General features: G+C 37.9%; 2 protein-coding genes across 5 annotated transcripts in view; both read right to left on the reverse strand.

The window, feature by feature from the left end:
• Positions 1–3,255: 3,255 nt before the first annotated feature.
• LOC145772655 (uncharacterized) lies at positions 3,256–7,838 on the reverse strand. 3 transcript variants are annotated; one of them, XM_082584524.1, is made up of 3 exons: positions 7,664–7,838; positions 4,938–5,007; positions 3,256–4,326 (listed from the first exon to the last, which is right to left on the reverse strand). In XM_082584524.1, exons 1-3 carry the CDS (start codon positions 7,793–7,795, stop codon positions 4,172–4,174), a joined length of 357 nt encoding a protein of 118 aa, XP_082440650.1. In that variant the 5' UTR covers positions 7,796–7,838; the 3' UTR covers positions 3,256–4,171. The 3 variants fall into 3 exon arrangements, with proteins under 3 accessions (XP_082440650.1, XP_082440647.1, XP_082440648.1); XM_082584521.1 differs by having other exon boundaries at positions 3,256–4,344; XM_082584522.1 differs by having other exon boundaries at positions 3,256–4,372.
• A 2,905-nt stretch (positions 7,839–10,743) lies between these two features.
• LOC145772090 (uncharacterized) overlaps positions 10,744–16,861 on the reverse strand; it is a 33,076-nt gene continuing 26,958 nt past the window's right edge. For both annotated transcript variants that reach the window (XM_082583915.1, XM_082583914.1), the window contains exons 4-5: positions 13,542–13,738; positions 10,744–13,199 (exon numbers count right to left, since the gene is read on the reverse strand). In XM_082583915.1, the coding sequence (XP_082440041.1) occupies positions 11,639–13,199; positions 13,542–13,738 (1,758 nt within the window). In that variant the 3' untranslated portion in view covers positions 10,744–11,638. The remainder of the gene's footprint in view (positions 13,200–13,541; positions 13,739–16,861) is intronic.

Below are 16,861 nucleotides of genomic sequence, written 5' to 3' on the forward strand. Positions count from 1 at the left end.
CATTGCAGTTCGCGCCAAAGTACAGCGGAGTAGACCAAGCAACAGGCTTGCCAGATTGGCCCTTTTTAGAGGTAGTTGGCGCAAAAAAATTTGTTTGGCCCTTTGTTTTCAATATTTGGCTCTTTTTGGAAGCAGGTGGCACATACTATCAAACTAGCTATTTAGAAGTGTTATTACGATTTTTAGACAGTGTTTAGCTGACAATGTTTATGCCAATGCCAAAGATTCGAGTGGAAGCACTGTAGAAGATGAAGATTTGGAATTGTTCTTGTAGAATGTAGACTGTGTTGTTGTAACGTTATTGAGGTTGTTAAGGTTATTATGTATTATTAACAACGTTACTAACGTTATTGTACAATTTGGCTGTTGTTTACCCAGTTTTGCCCTTTTTTCGACATTGTTTGGCTTTTTTTCTCAAAAGCTGTCTGTTCTTTAACCAGTTGGTGTGCAGTGGCGTAGCTAGGGGGGGGCGGGGGGGGCGGACCGCCCCGGGCGGCACGTCTGGGGGGCGGCACTTTCAGACAGGACGTTTTGTTTTTTTGTTGATAATGCAAAAGTACACGGAAAATAAAAGCAAACAGAATGGCAACGTTCAAAACAGTGGCGTAGCCAAGGGAGAGGAGGGGTGTGGGGGTTACAACCCCCCTTTGGCACGCATGTGACGTCACTATATTGAGAATGATGCTTTCAGTCTCCATGTCTCTAAAACAAAGTTTGCCTAATTGTAAACGAAACTCCATTAAAAGAGCGAGTTTTGTCAATACCAAACATTCAAATATCTCAGCCAGGAATTAGCAACAAGAAAACATAGAGACTTAGCTTTATTAAGTTACCAAAAAATTCCCAAGAAAACATGATCTTATCCTTTTGCTATGCCACCGGACAGCACCATTTTACAGGAATATTTATACCAGGGGATTTATACCCACATTTTTGTTGAAAATGCTCTCAGAATGCACCAAATCCAAAGTAATTTTTCAAAATTTTCTGGGGGAGGCCCCCCAGACCCCCCGCCGCTGGGTGTCGTCTTGACGAGGACGCCGTCGGGCTTCGCCCGCCGGCCCTTAAAACCCCCTCTTTCAAAATTACTGGCTACGCTACTGGTTCAAAACATACAATAATTCCACTTTAAGTCAATTATAAAAATTTCATTTTCACATGCTTTTACTTGAAGGGGGCGGCAAAATCTGAATCCGCCCCGGGCGGCACATTCCCTAGCTACGCCACTGGGTGTAAGCCAGTGTTGTACGTTGACGGCGTCAACTTTTTGTTGACGCTGAGGCTAGCGCCGTCAAGCCATCAACTATTTTGCCGATTTGAAGCGTCAAGCGCTATACGTCATTTTTCGTTTGCATGGAAAATCTCGTTTCACAATGAGAGTTAAATTTTGTTTGACGTTTTGACTTTCAGGCTGATAGCAATGAACAAGCTTTTTGTGTGGCAGCTGTTCGTCTATCCAATTATGCAGTTTCAAGTTTGTTTATCGTATCCTAGGTTAATCTGAGTCTACAAAAAACGAAATCGTCTTTCGCAGCTCGAAACAGTCTCAAAAAGCAAACTCGTTAGAAGTCGAATACTTCCGTTTTGTGAAACCCTGGCTAAAATAGTGCTAGAAATTAGCGCTGACGCTGACGCCGTCAATTTATTTCATTGACGCGTACAACACTGGTGTAAGCTGGCATTTGAAGTTGTTGCAGTCTTTCAGTCATGGCTTCCCAAAAGTTGTGTAAAAAATGCTGCAAAAAGCGAAGGATGCAAACTCGCAATTTACTGTTTATTGAAGCATTCAGACACCTCAGTCAGGTTGAAATGTTAGAAGCAGGTGTGGTCAGAGAGCACTGGGTGCATCCAATATTGAGAAGGACAAAGAAGGTAGGCTGTGCGTTTGTGTTACCGTAGCGGTAAATGATTGCGTGCTTACGTCGTGTACCATAAAATGTTTTAGTTGGAACCGCTATTTACCACTGAAAACATAGCTTGTGATTGGTTGATTGGTTTGATGTTTCAGATGTAGTGGCAGAATTTTTTCTTGTTAAAGTGGCTACCGTCAAGTGAAAGCACGCGAGAGTGTCCCATGAAGAGAAGGCATAATGATGACACGCCCGAAAGTGGATACGAAGACTGACTTTGTTGCCATTTCATTCACTTAATCTAAAGTTTGGATACATCAGTAGCCTAAAGTAAAAATTACTCTAAAGTTGAAGTAAAATAAATTCCTGTTTAGAAGAAGGGAGAATGAATCCTCCAAAGCTAAATTAATGTGATCGCAGTTATACCTCTTTCTCACACTGTAATTTATGTTGACAATAAGAATATTCGTATAAATTGGGGTCTATGAAGATTCTCCTCTACTACACTTTTGCAACTTATGTCACAAACAGTAGCGTTGAAAGGGGGCTCCAGAAGGCACTTTGAGACCCAGGCCCAGAACAAATTTAGGGGCCCGATACCTATCCATGGGGCAGAGAATTTGAAAAAAACGTTGCGTGTATTTTTATCATAGTGCATGCCAATTTGTTTGCGGTGTCCTGTTTTAGGGTTTTGAAAATGCCATTGGTATCGCTCCCAATGTAGCCTCTCATAGAGGCTTCTTATAAACGTTTGGTTACCATATTCCCAGATAGTCACTTTATCTGGTTCAGAACTTATCAGATCGGGTACGGATCTGGACCAGATAAAGTGACTATCTGGGTTGTTTATGGTGGTGTGGATAAAAATTTAATTTTTCTATTGTTTTAATCTCAAAAACATACAAACAAAAACAAATAAATTTGTTTGCCAAAATTTATCAGTTCTGCCATTGTATTTCAAGTTAAGGAGAATTTTCGCGAAACAATAGAAATTTTTCATTATTTGTAGCTTGCAACAATGAAACCTGAAAAATTAAAATGCTAGCTTTTATATCTTTCCTTGCATATTTCTTACCACTTCGCTTGTTAACACTAGTCTCGTTTGGGTGTCAGGATCTAGTTGTAACTTTGTTACACCATTTGGCGCCGTGATAGGCCTTTCCACAGCATCTTACGAGGCTTCAATTCAAAGCAGTTCTATGATACCAACTACATTCAATCTTATGTTGCTTTGCAAATGTTAAAAAGTTCTTAATTTAAATAATTTGTACAGTGCTCTTAATTGATTTCACCCGCTACTTTTTGCGCTTTCATTTAGCTACCTGTGTTTTCCGAGATCCTGAGTAAGCGGCGGCGTGAGCTTTATCAATAAGTTGTACAAGTTCCCGAACCTGGTTAAGTTTATTTATTTTTTGCGATAACAGTTCGGTTGCATCCTAAATAAAAGATCCTTGTGGAATTTTATTCTCAGTAACATCGACAAATCATTCATCACTCGTTCTTCTGTAAGCTTTGTTTGAAAGATGACCGTTTGAAAAATATTACTCGTTTAATGGAATAGATTTTGTTGTGATTGTAGTGTTTTGTGGAGTGGGATTTTTTTTATTCCATTTTGGGTTGCAACCCAAAAACAAATCTACGTTAATTTAAAAAGCTAAAGCGGCAAAACTTTGAAGCAATATTTTAGTTCAGTTCAGTTTGCTGTTATTTCTGACCATCACAAAAAAAATAATGCCAAACATAGCAGAGGTTTAGAAAAAGGGTAGAAGCGACAAAACGCGAACGTTATGATACCGAAACAGGATAATATGTTTAAAACATGGCACGGTCGCAACATCTTTGGCAGGTGTGCCCTCACCAAATACCGTACAACGTTTTTTCAAGAAAATTGTTCATAAAACAGTTTTTCCATGAAAGCGTGGCAGAAAACTTTTCAAAGATGGAATAGTACGCTCAATACATCCTAGGGGTTTCAAGAAATTGGCTGAGTTGTTTATCAGCCGGTAGAAATCTAAATAGATTAGCGTATACAACCTCGAACATCCTTGAAAGATAACACACAAACCTGACAAATAAATAAATTATAATCACCAAAAAATAGCAACAAATACACAACAAAAAACAACACTTTATTTTCGTTTGGGAAAAAATAAGACCATTGCTACGAGCAGGTTTTAGTGATTAAGAATAAATAAGTCAGTTTCAGATAACACGACTGTGCGGAAAGGTAAACTTGTACAGTATGTGGAATGAAGAACGTTGTTAGTCATTAAACGGAAAGAACGTAACTCATATCTTCTGTTCATTTTGAAAACTTGTTTTTATACGTTTTTAGATGAATTAATGTTTGTTTTTGTCGGTGTCAAACTATCTCGGCGCGGTGGAGGAACCGGTTTCACTTTTTTGTTTTTCATCTTCCCAGAACTTGATTTCAGGAGTTTGTGCTCGTATATCATTCCAATAAACGTCATGAACTCTGAAAAGTTCCATGCTCCTACAAGTAAACAATTTCTTCAAGGTAACTGTTGAGAAGTTAGATAACCCAGTAATGAAGCAAATATATTCAGTAGTCTAGTAACTAATAGCGTCGCAGTGGTTTGTGCTGAAAATGGACGTGTCGCTTTCACCAGTGTTTGGGCCACAAATCACAATTTTAGGGTCGCTAAACAAACTACAGCAAAAGTGGGCCTATTGTGGGTAGTTTTGTATTGTAAACTGCATACCAAGAGGTCGCATAGAAAAAAAAATTTCCGGAAAAGGGTCGCACAAAAAAAGTATACCGGTAGTCTAAGAGCCCTGACTAACATCATCTTGGTGTGAAAAGTTTTGCCAAAGGTTTATTGAATCAAAATGCCTGGCTCAAATGCTGTTTTAAAAAAAGTAGTTTATACGTAAACCAATGCTTTGACCTTAAAATTAGCCCACGCTATCCTTTTTCGTAAACATAAATTTACAAATAACAATTCACGGATTTATACACTTCACATGGAAAACAAAATAATGTTGCCCAACTTTTAAAAAAATTATCCACTGTAAATTATGATTAGCCTAACCTAATCTTTCTTTGCACAAACATAAGCTGCTTACCATCCCCGTCTCTGTCCATTTGAAGAATGCATTTGTCGCACTCATCTTGATTGGTTGATATGTTGCATGCCTAAAAATATTGTAGAACTGTAGAAATGTCACATTCAATATTTTGTAGGATAGGATACGCAAGCTTTAAAATGAATGTTGCTTATTGTAAATTGGATTTTTGATTTCTACAACGCAACTTTACAAGTGAAAGGGAGAAATCAATTATGACGTTTCATCAAGTCAAAAATCGAAATAATTTTATTTTCACTCGAGTTTACATCTTCGTGCGGTACTTTAGATTTGAAGCAATATCAATACGGTAGCAATATCAATATCAATTCATAATTATCAATACGGTATTATTAGTTTGAACAATAATACTACTAATGTAGGCTATAGTAGATCTCACTTTCAGTGATACCCGAAGGAAAAAAGCAAAATGTCACTGCAGCCTGTAGCGCACCCAGCATGGGGCTAAGGGGGCTCAAGCCCCCCCAATCCGGCCACTAAAAATAAAGTTTTTGTATGTTCCTCATTTATACATTTTGCTCACAGGTTAGATATGAGTAAGACACAACAATGCAACAGGGCTGAACATTATTGCAATATATTTTACATATTATTTACAAATAGTTTTAACAGTCAAACGTTTTCGGCTTAACTTAAGCCCTCATCAGGAACCTGAAAATATTTATAAAAATGCAATGAGTTTCAACTTGTTGAAGGTTTGTTTGGTTTTTCATATCTTTATCCTGCATTGCGGGAAAGCGAGCTTGAACGCCATGCATCGGTGTACGCCTTCCGACGTACACCTGACCCACGCTGCAGCCGACTGCAATGTCTGTTTCCTATTGTCTACTCTACTTACGACTTAAATTTAGTACTACCCATTACTCGAAATCGATCACTGGGCAATTATCGTAAAGTTTCTTGCCCAGAAAAACAAAAGCAAGTGCGGGTGGTTGGAGTCGAACATGCAGGCTCTCGACTGCGAGCCCAAAGCGCTAACCACTCGGCCACTGCTGCCGACGATAATGTATTTTGTAAATTTTAAATGAGTCAGCAGAGAATTTTCGATCTGTGCAAAAAGAACACTTCATGATATGCTCTTTGATGGCACTTTTCTTTAACTCCCTAAAGTTCAGATGCTCCCGTACTCCTGCTGTGGTCAAATGTCTGGTGGACATACCGATGTAGGCTACCGTACGTCAATGCCGAATCACACGGACATTTAAAACTGTGTACGACATTTGAGCAGAGAGACGAAGGCGCCTGGGACTTTAGTTGAAAATACGAACTAATTTTGAATGTTTTGTAAGTAGGAAAAACGTCCACATCAAATTTACTTTTTACAAAATTTGTGTTTTGTTTTAAACTGTTTTCGTGCTGGTTTTTGTTTTCGCACTTATTTGTGTTGGCAAACAATAAGCCAATTCTATTTTGTCATAGGCCTACATGACAAAAAAGTCGAGATCTAGGCTATGGACGATTGCGAGAGTGGACGTGGGGATTATGATGCTGATGGTACTAGTAGCATGGCTGTTAGTCCTTTAGATATTAATCAAAGAAATGGGCATTGGCCAGTGGCGTAGCCAAAGGGGGTAGAGTTTCAATCCCCTCCCTTTGGCACGCGTGTGACGTCACGATATTGAGAATGATGCTTTCAGTCTATTTATTTCCCTAAAACAAAGTTTGCGTAATTTTAAACGAAACTGCATTAAAAGAGCGAGTTTTGCCAATACCAAACATTCAAATATCTCACCCAGGAATTAGTAACAAGAAAGCATAGAGAGTTAGAGACTAAGAAAACTACTGAAGAAAACATGATCTTATCATTTTGCTATGCCACCGGACAGCACCATTGAGAACACAAATACAGTTCTTCAGTTGCCATCTCCGCTTGAAGCAGATTGCGCATCTATATGAGATCAATGTTTCCATGAGTCACGGTTTTGAACTAGCTCGCCCAATGTTGCCAAATTGAGTTGGGTCTATGCCTGGGTGTTGTCATATACAGTAGTATAACTTAATTGCAAACACAGTCACTGTGAAACTGACTACTTTGCCCTAGCCAACAGAAACTGCACTTTACGTTCTTCCACTTGATCTCATACTTTACTTGGCAAAGATCCAAGCGGAAATAAGTTGCTGCAGCCTACGAAGTTGCACACGACTCTAGCAGCAACAGGTGGTCTAAGCGCACGTTGCATAGCAATTGCGTCATCAGAGATAAATAGTTTCTTGTGGAAAGGTAGTTAGCAGTGACGTGTTCATGCATTTGTTTGGTATGTGCACATGGGCCAGGGGTGGCCAAAGATTGTCGAGCATGAGCCCTTAGAAAACTAGTAATGTTTCCAAGCCGCAAAATGTGCTGCATTATATGAATGTGTATAAAAATTTATATCTAACCGTGTATTAGATCAGACGCTGCAAATGTTTCACATTAACGACTTAGGCGTTTCCTGCCTGTAAGTTGATTAATTGATTATGAGAATCTTTATCCTCGGACTTGAAAAAGTTTTTTTTGAAAGCTTAATCTTGGAAGTTTTGTATGCTTGTAGAGACTTTCAACTACTGACGCAGGCCTAGTCACCGAGATTGACGGGGTGAAGTTTCGCATCCTTTACTTCTAGAAATCCCTGTATGGAGTAGCCTACTCAATGATGTTAAAAGTCACTATTCCTACCTTTCATACAACAGGCAGTATTTATGTACTTGAACACAGAGCTATATACCTGTAACAGATGGAGTAATTCTTTTGTTTCTAAAGTGCCGTTTCTGTCTTTGTCGAATTGAAGAAAGATAGAATGAGCAGAACGCAAAGCTTTGTCCAAGTTGACTATGGTGAATTTCTGTATATTTTCCATCTTTTATACAACTTAATATAACTTAATTGTTTACTCTGTTACAAATTCTAAACACAAAATTGCATTATTACCATGGAAACCAAATTCCATTATAACAACATTCATGTTTTTTAAACTTTTTCAAGATAGCATCTTCAGTTTATTCAAATAGATTCTGGGATGGTTTATCTAAAGAGTAATTACTGCCAGTAATTCAACAAGTAGGCTACAGTTCGATATAAAGCTTTTGGGTTTTTGTCGGATGCTGCTATTTTCTTGTTTCGACTGTCCTGTGCTAAAATCCTTGTATAGATATTTCAGTTTTGAAAGCGCTTTATCGTTCTCGTTTTGCCACTGCCACCTTTTCCAGATCACTGCTATGTTATGGTAAAGCAAGTCATTGTTTTTGGTTTGGTGGTTGGAAATAAAATAAGAAACTGAACTGAAACTAAAGCTGGTTCAAAAACTAACGCAGTTTCAGTCTATATTCAACAACAGCTCACTTCCCATTTTTGATAGCTTAGGTCCAGGAGGCGCGAAAGCGAAGTTTTATGAATCTTCCATTGCCAACTGTATGACTTCTCTTTTCTCGGCTGAGTTTACCTCAAAACAATCACAAACAAATCAAGCGACACCAGACGCCAAGTCAGTTTTAAAAACTCCTTCCAAAAAATGAATCCAAGGCAAGATTTTCAGGCAACCTATGCGCTTCTGGACTTCACAATTCTACACAGACCTTTTCGCTATCTTCCTGCAGGCTACCACATTTCTTGCAATTTCCACGCCACCAATTAACATAAACAATTTAAACTTCAATCTCCACATCTGTTTAAATTTTGTAAAAATGGTTTAAGAAATTCAATACAAAAAAAATAGACCAATAAAAACTGATTTTTAGGACGTTGATCGGCAAAGTCAGTTGATCACAATCAAACAGATTTTTCATTATAAACTCTTGTACAAGAATGGCCAGCAGCGAATTTAAAATTTTTTCTTGTTCATGTTTTGGTAGAATTGGCACATGCTTCATAAACTGCAAGCCCCGCAGGAGAGGACAATGATTAAAATGGAGAAGAATCGTGCTCTTTTCTCCAGTATAGAGCACCGTTAGCTCAGTGGTTAAACGTCTGACATGAAAGTCATTCGGCGCTGGTCCGGCTCTCAAGGTGTGCACTTGAGCAAAGCATTTCAGGACTGCTCTCCATTGAGCGGCACCTAGTGAATGGATGAATTCCCAGCAACATCATTTCAACAATCGGAAACTTCACTCTGCTAATCTCTGTAACCGGCTCTATGTTAAAAGCCTCTAAATTACAAGTCGGTATGCGAAACTACCAGAAATAAATCATCAAGGACTTTGTCGATCCGAGGATGAAGATTTAAAACCAAACCAAATTTTGTCAAATCTGCCTTGTTTCGGTCTCTATGTAGCCTATTATATTTCGAAGTAGTTGATTGACTGCATGTTCTATTTAGCTTGGTATTTTAGCGTTGAAGCACAGTCCAAAACCAAATCAAATGACTTTAGCACAGTGAAGTGTGCAAAAAATTGTTTAAAATTCTGCAATGACTCAAAATAGATGGAAAAGTCTAAATACCTTGTAGGTTACACCAATTTAGACCTCGCAAAATCTATCATATGATGCTGCTGTGATCTTTGTGACGTTCTGTCAACAAAAAAGCGTCTACAGAATGTTGAATTAAATGCCTTGCCACACCTTTGTGTTCAATTAGGTTACATCAGCATGACATGCCAAGGAAGTAACAAATCGGACCATTCCATGACGCAAGTTCATTTAAAATATTTTTTGATAAAAAAAAATTCGGAGAGTGCGTTTTGTACGGTGACGTAGTGAGTAAATCTCCGGTTTTATAGCATTTTCTTATATGTCCTAATTTCTTTCACAGTGCCTAGATCAGGGATGATCAAACTACGGCTCGTAGATCAAATCTAGTCCGCAAAGTTTTGCATGGCCCGCCTAGCAAGGAATGTTTATGACATTCCTTGAAAATGAGTACCGCATCAAAAGTTATGCTGAATAACTACAGGCTGTAAGGAAAACGTGGCGAGTAAATGAAAACGTAGTAGCCTTTGGCATCAATAGCTACCTCCCCAATAATACTATTCTGGAGTCAACTTTATCAAATAATTCTTTTTCTGGCATGTCCACAAAAACATATTTTACATAAAGTTAGATAATCTCAAACATGTAGGCTAACTAATAAAACCTGATAAGTTTCCGCAAGATCCTGCATCATTGTGCACATGCAACCTAAAATATAATCTGACATCTTTGCATACACAGTAGCCTATTTAGAAAATTATTTTTATATTTAAATACAACTACCACTGATTTAGTGATTCATAGGCTAAGAATTTCCCGGAATTATAATTAGCTAAAACGTAAGATGTAAATTAGATTTTCTCCAAGACGTCTTTTGAGCATTTATAGCAATCATGAACAGAAACAGCAGCTAACTCCGAAGTTTTAGGGGGAAATATAAGCTACTCAATCTTAATTAGTATGTATGACTTGTGGTCATAATGTAGAGTTATTTTTGACTGGGCCGCACAAAAGAATTATCTTCAATCAGATTGAATTGTTAGAAAACAATCTTAATCAAAAGCTGTCTATAGTTGTAAAACGTAGGCTACCTGCAAACTTAAACTTTCTTTTTGTGGAAAGAAGTAGTGACTAAACTTTTGGTTAAATGGCAGCTGATCTAGTAGGCCTACTTACGTAACTCTGAGTAGGTACGGATAGCTTCTACAGTATTTCACGAATCCTGTTGGAAATTACAACTCATATCATGATGCATTACATCATTTCCGCTCTATGTTGTTGCCAATGATTTGTTGGAATTTTTAAGATTAGCCAACTGTGAAAACTTTTTAAAAGTTTCGGTAAGGTGGACAAATGTTTTAATCCTTTGAACGACGTTATGAGATTTAAACTCAAATTTCAGTTGTTACAAGACTTCGAAAGAGCCGTTTTGAATTTATCTGTTTTCTTCGGAAAATCACAGGTAGACACAAATCCACAACGGCAAGTGCGAGAACGGCGTAAAAGCAAAAAGTACAAATCCAATAAATAAGAAGGAACGTTTGCTGTTTAAGCAAATGTTTCATGAACTACACTGTTTACAGTAGCGATATGACGACATAGCTTCAATACATTTTTAGCACGATATCAAGGTAAGTAACCCACGCAACCATATCAGATTGGAAGCCAAAGTACATGTTACATCCGATTTATAAATAGATCTGCAGCAAGTCTTGTTAGAATTTAAAGCAGAACGAAAAAGTGGTTTTCAGTAGGCTATTACGAAGTCATTATCCACAAACCAAAAAATATAAAAACATTTTAGAATTCCGCTTTCGCCAAGACAGTGTTAAAACGTGTTTCCGCCTTAATTCTTTTAAAAAGTAAATAAAATCAGTTCGGTTTGATAACTTGTTTAATTTGTTCATAAATTTTTCGCCACCATATAAACGTTTTTTTAAGTATCTTGTTGCATGCCGTCAGGAAATTTTGCTTTATGCTTTTACTTTTCCGTACTAGATACAGTTGTAGAGCAGGTAACTTGCAACAGATCATAATCAAAAATGAAAGCAAAAAGCCTGGAAAGTACAGCTTCTTGTTAAAAAGGATTAAACCGAAACCTGCAATAATTTGGGCAACCTAAATATGCCATTTTCTGATAGATGTCTCCACTGGAATGAAGGTTTACCAACGTATAAAATAATCATTACATAAAAAAAACGTTTCAAGCAAAATAATAAAATTAAACAAAATACAATTATATCACTGTTGCAAAGTAAGCAGCGTCTTATGAGTTATGACAAATTGAGTTAAATCGCTCCTAGCTATGTTTGGAGCAATCTATGTTTGATTTTTTCCTTTTGCGCATTAACTCGCTAACAGTTTCACGAAAGCTGGGTCGACGAGGTTTTACGCACACAGAATTAATAGGTTTCTTCACCAGGGGAGAAGAAGGAACAGAACTGGGAGAGGTAAATGCGTCTGACACCGTGGTTTCGTTGCTAACTATAGAAGACAAGGAGGAGGAAGAAGCATGAAAATATATTCCTCTATTTCCTTCAGAAAATTTCTCCTCTTCCGGAGTTTTCTGTTCGTCAATTGATGTTAAGGCGTTCCAAGAGTGTTCTGGAACTGTAGACAAAGAGGTCTCTGATGATGCTGGAGAGAGCTGAGCGTACAAGCTTTGAGAGCTGCCGGAAATTGGTTTGTTGGAAGATGCTCCGTACAAAGTACCTTTGAAAAACTGTTTAAAAAGCTTATGAGGGCTTTTTTTCTCTTCCTTCGGACTTTTTACTCTTGATTGCCTTTGTCCGCTCTCCAGAAGAGGAGACATGGGTACCGTTGTGTTGGATAATGAAGACCATGGTTGCTTCAGTGGCTCTTGGTTTTCACCCACTCCAGCATTAGGGAAGTACCGAAACTTATTACCTGATGTCGAGCGAAGAATGGGAGCAGATTTAGGAGGAATTTTACCAGTTTCTTTCATCTCTTTTTCTTCTATTTCTCCGTCCGAATGTATAGTTATATGCAATCCTTTTTTATTTATTGAAGTTTTGGGACTCCTGTGGGGTGCCTCAGGGTTCTTTATTAAACCCTTTGGTCTTTTTATCATTCCATTTTGTTGCTTCGTCGATTCGTCAAAAACATCCAATTTTTGTCGAAATGATGGTACGTTGTTGTCATCTGGCAAGAACGCATCGTCCTCTGTGGTAGACATGTCGCTAAGATCATGAGTATCATCACCGCTGCTTAAGGACGGTTTCATAGTAGCGTTTGGAACTCTGCAAGTGGTTTCATTGTTGCCACATACTTGGCTGGTTTCATCAATTGAGTTAACACGATGCTGGCATTTTGTGCTAGCATCAAGAGGCCGAATTGAGTTTGTGATATTTTTTAAAGGTTCATTTACTGGATTTTCTATCAATGTGCTCAAAGACAAACATTTCGACAAGAGTTTTGGCTTTGTGTTGTTTATGTATGAAGTGGAACTCCTCATTGTCACAACTCCTTTTTTCCTTTTCCTTTGCTTCGAAGGCTGATCGGAGACTGTAGAATTATTGTTATTATCACACGTAATGGAGTTATAATTCGATAAAGACATTCCTCTTTCGAGCGAGTACGATTTCATCAGTGAAGCTGAATGCTGTTTTCGAACATGCTCACGGATCAATTGCGCCACCTGGCTAATACTACTTTTGCGATGATGCCGACACGAGCTGACGCTAGGGGTAGGAGAAGCTTGAAATTGCTTTCTGATGAGCTGGAATACAAGCCGAAATGCCTTTTCGACTTCAGGATAGGATTCTGCAGCTGACGTCTCTATGAAGCGACAGAGCGATAAAGTTTTTGCAAAAGAAGCCCCTTCAGACAGTTTGACTTCTCTAAAAAAAAAGTTTAATACATTAAAAAATTAAGCATTTCTTCATTAAAGAAATTTATTTGTCGTATTTATACTGTAACGCCAAATCATGCAAACATGTTACCACGTCATGCAAACAAATGTAGAATCAATCTACCCGGGAAAATTTCAGCTGAAAATTTTAAGTTAAAAAAATCAGTCCATTTTTGTATTTTTACTGAATTTTCTGATCACATAATCACACAAAGAACATAAAACTAACAAATCTTTAATAACGAAAACAACATTTTTATCTAAGTCTGCTGCGTAGCTACTGCGTTTTCGCTTTTTAAAACTATAACATTTAAAACACTTGTTTACGAACCGAAAGTGATTTAAATCCGATTTGTTTCCCACCAGAAGAATCGGAACGTTCACCTCCTTTCCAAAGCTCTTGTGATTGGCCTCCACCTCTTGTGCTAAGGTGCACGCGTACTCAAACGACCCCCTGCAGCACACGTTGTACACAATCAGATATGCTTCGGTGTTAGCTGAGAGTTTTTTCAGGTCGTCTTGAGATTCCTGAAAAACAAGGAAGTTTGATTTAAATTTAAAATATTTTGACATTTGGTAACTGATAAAACTTACGTTTCAAGTTCAACAAGGGGCCTGATGCTGAAAGGGGGGAAGTTAGACAAATTTAGGCTACCGTTGGGAAAACTTAATTCGTAATCTGTCCTTCTTTGCCTATGCTTAATGTCAAAACCTACAAGCTACAACAAAGCTTTCCCTGCTTAAGTAAGTAAATAATGGTTGGTTTCGTTGAATTGATAGACCACTGTCAATACTCCATGAGAAAAGTTTGTTTAGATTTTTAGAATGTTACTTGATTTGGATGCCTGAATTTGTTTGAACCTACCACTCTACCAGACTCGCGTTACATTCAGGCCCGGAATTAGGGGGGCAGAGGGTGCAGATGCCCCGGACCCGCCGACTTTTGAAGGGCCCCCCTACGTGGAAAAAACGTGATTTTGTGTTATTATTTTTCTTTCAGCCTTTGAAGTTTCTGCAAAATGCTGTGCAGTGCAGTGCTGGATTAATGCCACTGTATACGTAGAGGTGTTTTTGTACGGGTGGCCCCCGATCTAAAAGTGCTCCGGGCTCCCAATCAGCTAAATCCGGCCCTGATTACATTCCAATTCATCATCAAACTGATATGACTGTTTTTATTGCATGAGATTAATAAAAACTTGAACAGATGTATGAATGCTGATGTCACTATTAAACAACCTAGTTTGAGTATTGGTAGAAAACTGACAGTAGCCTATTCACTAAAATGTTAAATGGCTGTAATAATGGACTGGTCGCTTTTTCACATTAGGCTAGTTTAATGACATAGCACAGTCATTTACTGTATTCATTATACTCTGTCACCATAGCACAACAAATAAGACATGTTTTTTTTAGTAAATCAACCAAATTTTTCGTAGAAGTAATAATTAAATTGCTAATGCGGTTGCACCGAAAAGATGTAAAGCGATTGCAAATAAATGTAGATATTGTTTGACATCCAGTAAAAATTGCAAAATATTTTATAGATAATTTTTTTTTTTATCAGTTTAAAGCAACGGTGTTCAACCTGCGGCCGTCGATAAATAATTATGCGGCCGTTAACACGTAATTTAATAAGCATGTGTTGGCGGCCGTGCCCTGTTTTTGAAATAAAAAAATTATTTCATTAATAAAAATGAAATGTATTTTAAATATTATACAGGGATATCTAGAACCACTGGATACCCTTGTAGCTTGTAATTATATATAATATTTCAAATTTTAAAACTTGAAAAACATTCTCATCATAAGTTTTTGTAGGCTAGGCTATATTGTTAAAATCGTTTTGAGACAAAACTTTTTCTTCAACCTAATTTCATTGTAACGGTAGCCTACATTCAGTGCCGGTCTTTGGGGTGTGCAAATCGTGCGATCGCACAGTGCCCGAAAATTAGGGGGCCCCGCAATTTAGGCTACTCAAAAAATGCAGTAATTTTTGTCATTTCCAATGGAAAAAAAATCAATTCGATTCACAAGCAAGTACCGATAGCCCATTCCTTGAAGTCATAGTTGCGGCTTTAGGGTGAGGCAAGTGCTGAGGGTGAGGGTGAGGCAAGCACCATTTTACAGTAATATTCATACCCAAATTTTTGTTGAACATGCTCTCAGAATGCACCAAATTCAAAGTAATTTTTCAAAAATTTCTGAGGCATTCCAGTCCAGACGCTGGGTGTCGCCTTCGGCGAACACGCCGTCAAAACCCCCTCCCCTTTCAAATACCTAGCTACGCTACTGAATTGGATCATTGTCATTAGGGCCCGCAAAGCATATTCCGCACAGGGCCCGAAATACCCTAAGACCGGCACTGCCTACATTGCATTATGTCCTTAAAAAGAAAAAGAACACTAGCAGAGGAGAAAAGGGTATTCAATTCCAAATGGGAGTTGGGTTATTTCATGATGGAGACGGCAGCGCATACTATGATGTGTCTAATATGCAGTCAAGTGGTTAAAACTGTTAAAGGATATAATGCAAAACAGCATTTTTGTCGTCATATGTCACACCATTATGCAAAATTGGAAGGCGAGTCTAGGAAAATCTGTGTCGAAAATTTGAAGAAAAGTGTGAGTCTGCCTTTTCACGAATGAAGTACCTACAAAAACGAGTACCGAACAAATCAGGCTAACTGAGACTGGTGTCTTAACCGGTGCTCGTATGCAAAATCAAGGGAGTTGCAATGTCGCAGACTTTTATTGAATAAATTCATTTCAAAATGTTTGATATTTCATGGTACTATTAGGTATAGCCTAAGTATGATAAGTTTAGTAAATATTAACGAATAAATTCTTCTCTTAGATAACGCAAATTGAAAAAAAAAATCATTTAAAACTCACTGGCGGCCGTGCTTTATAGAATTAATCGGAATGCGGCCGGCAATAGCAAAAAGGTTGTGCACCCCTGGTTTAAAGTGTCAAGAGTTGAATCCATCTCGCCATTCGGCTTGTGGCTGAGTGTAACCAAAGAAAAAAACTTAAACATAATATTTTGGTTTCGAACAAAAATGTTGAGTTTTTTTCATTTTGAAAGTTGAAATTACCAAGCTAAAGTTGCACCATACTATTATATTATTGATCATTATTATGGTGACAGTTTCAGGTTGAGCTTCAGCTATGTTTACAAGTGTGATTCTGATGAAAAGCGCTTCTTATTTTGGAAAGAAAATGATACAACCAAAGGTATGAAACAAATCCATCAATCTGACAAAAGGAGTTACGAAAATCGGAGTTCGTTGCGTCAAAAAGCTATTTGCCTCTTGCTGGAGAGTCCATTCTCCTTCTACACATACCAATCATAATATTTATCCTACAACAAATGCTCAAACAGAATATTAGCGCTAAAGTACCTAGCACCTGTTCTACGCTACGAGATGACGGTGATTGGGTGCTAGAACAAAGTCACAATGATTGCCAGACGTGCGTAGAAACAGGGTTTCCGTCTTTAGAAACAAAATTGTATATTTTTCATATAAAGGATCATAAAAATTGTAATTGAGTTTTATTACTAAAAGGCTGTAATGTTTACTTTAGACGAAAAGAGAATTGTTTCTGTGCTTAATCATGTAGCTGAACAAATTATTGATTTTGTTGTTGAGTG

Source organism: Aplidium turbinatum, chromosome 6 (assembly GCF_918807975.1).
Source record: "Aplidium turbinatum chromosome 6, kaAplTurb1.1, whole genome shotgun sequence".
NCBI classification, from domain to species: Eukaryota; Metazoa; Chordata; class Ascidiacea; order Aplousobranchia; family Polyclinidae; genus Aplidium; species Aplidium turbinatum.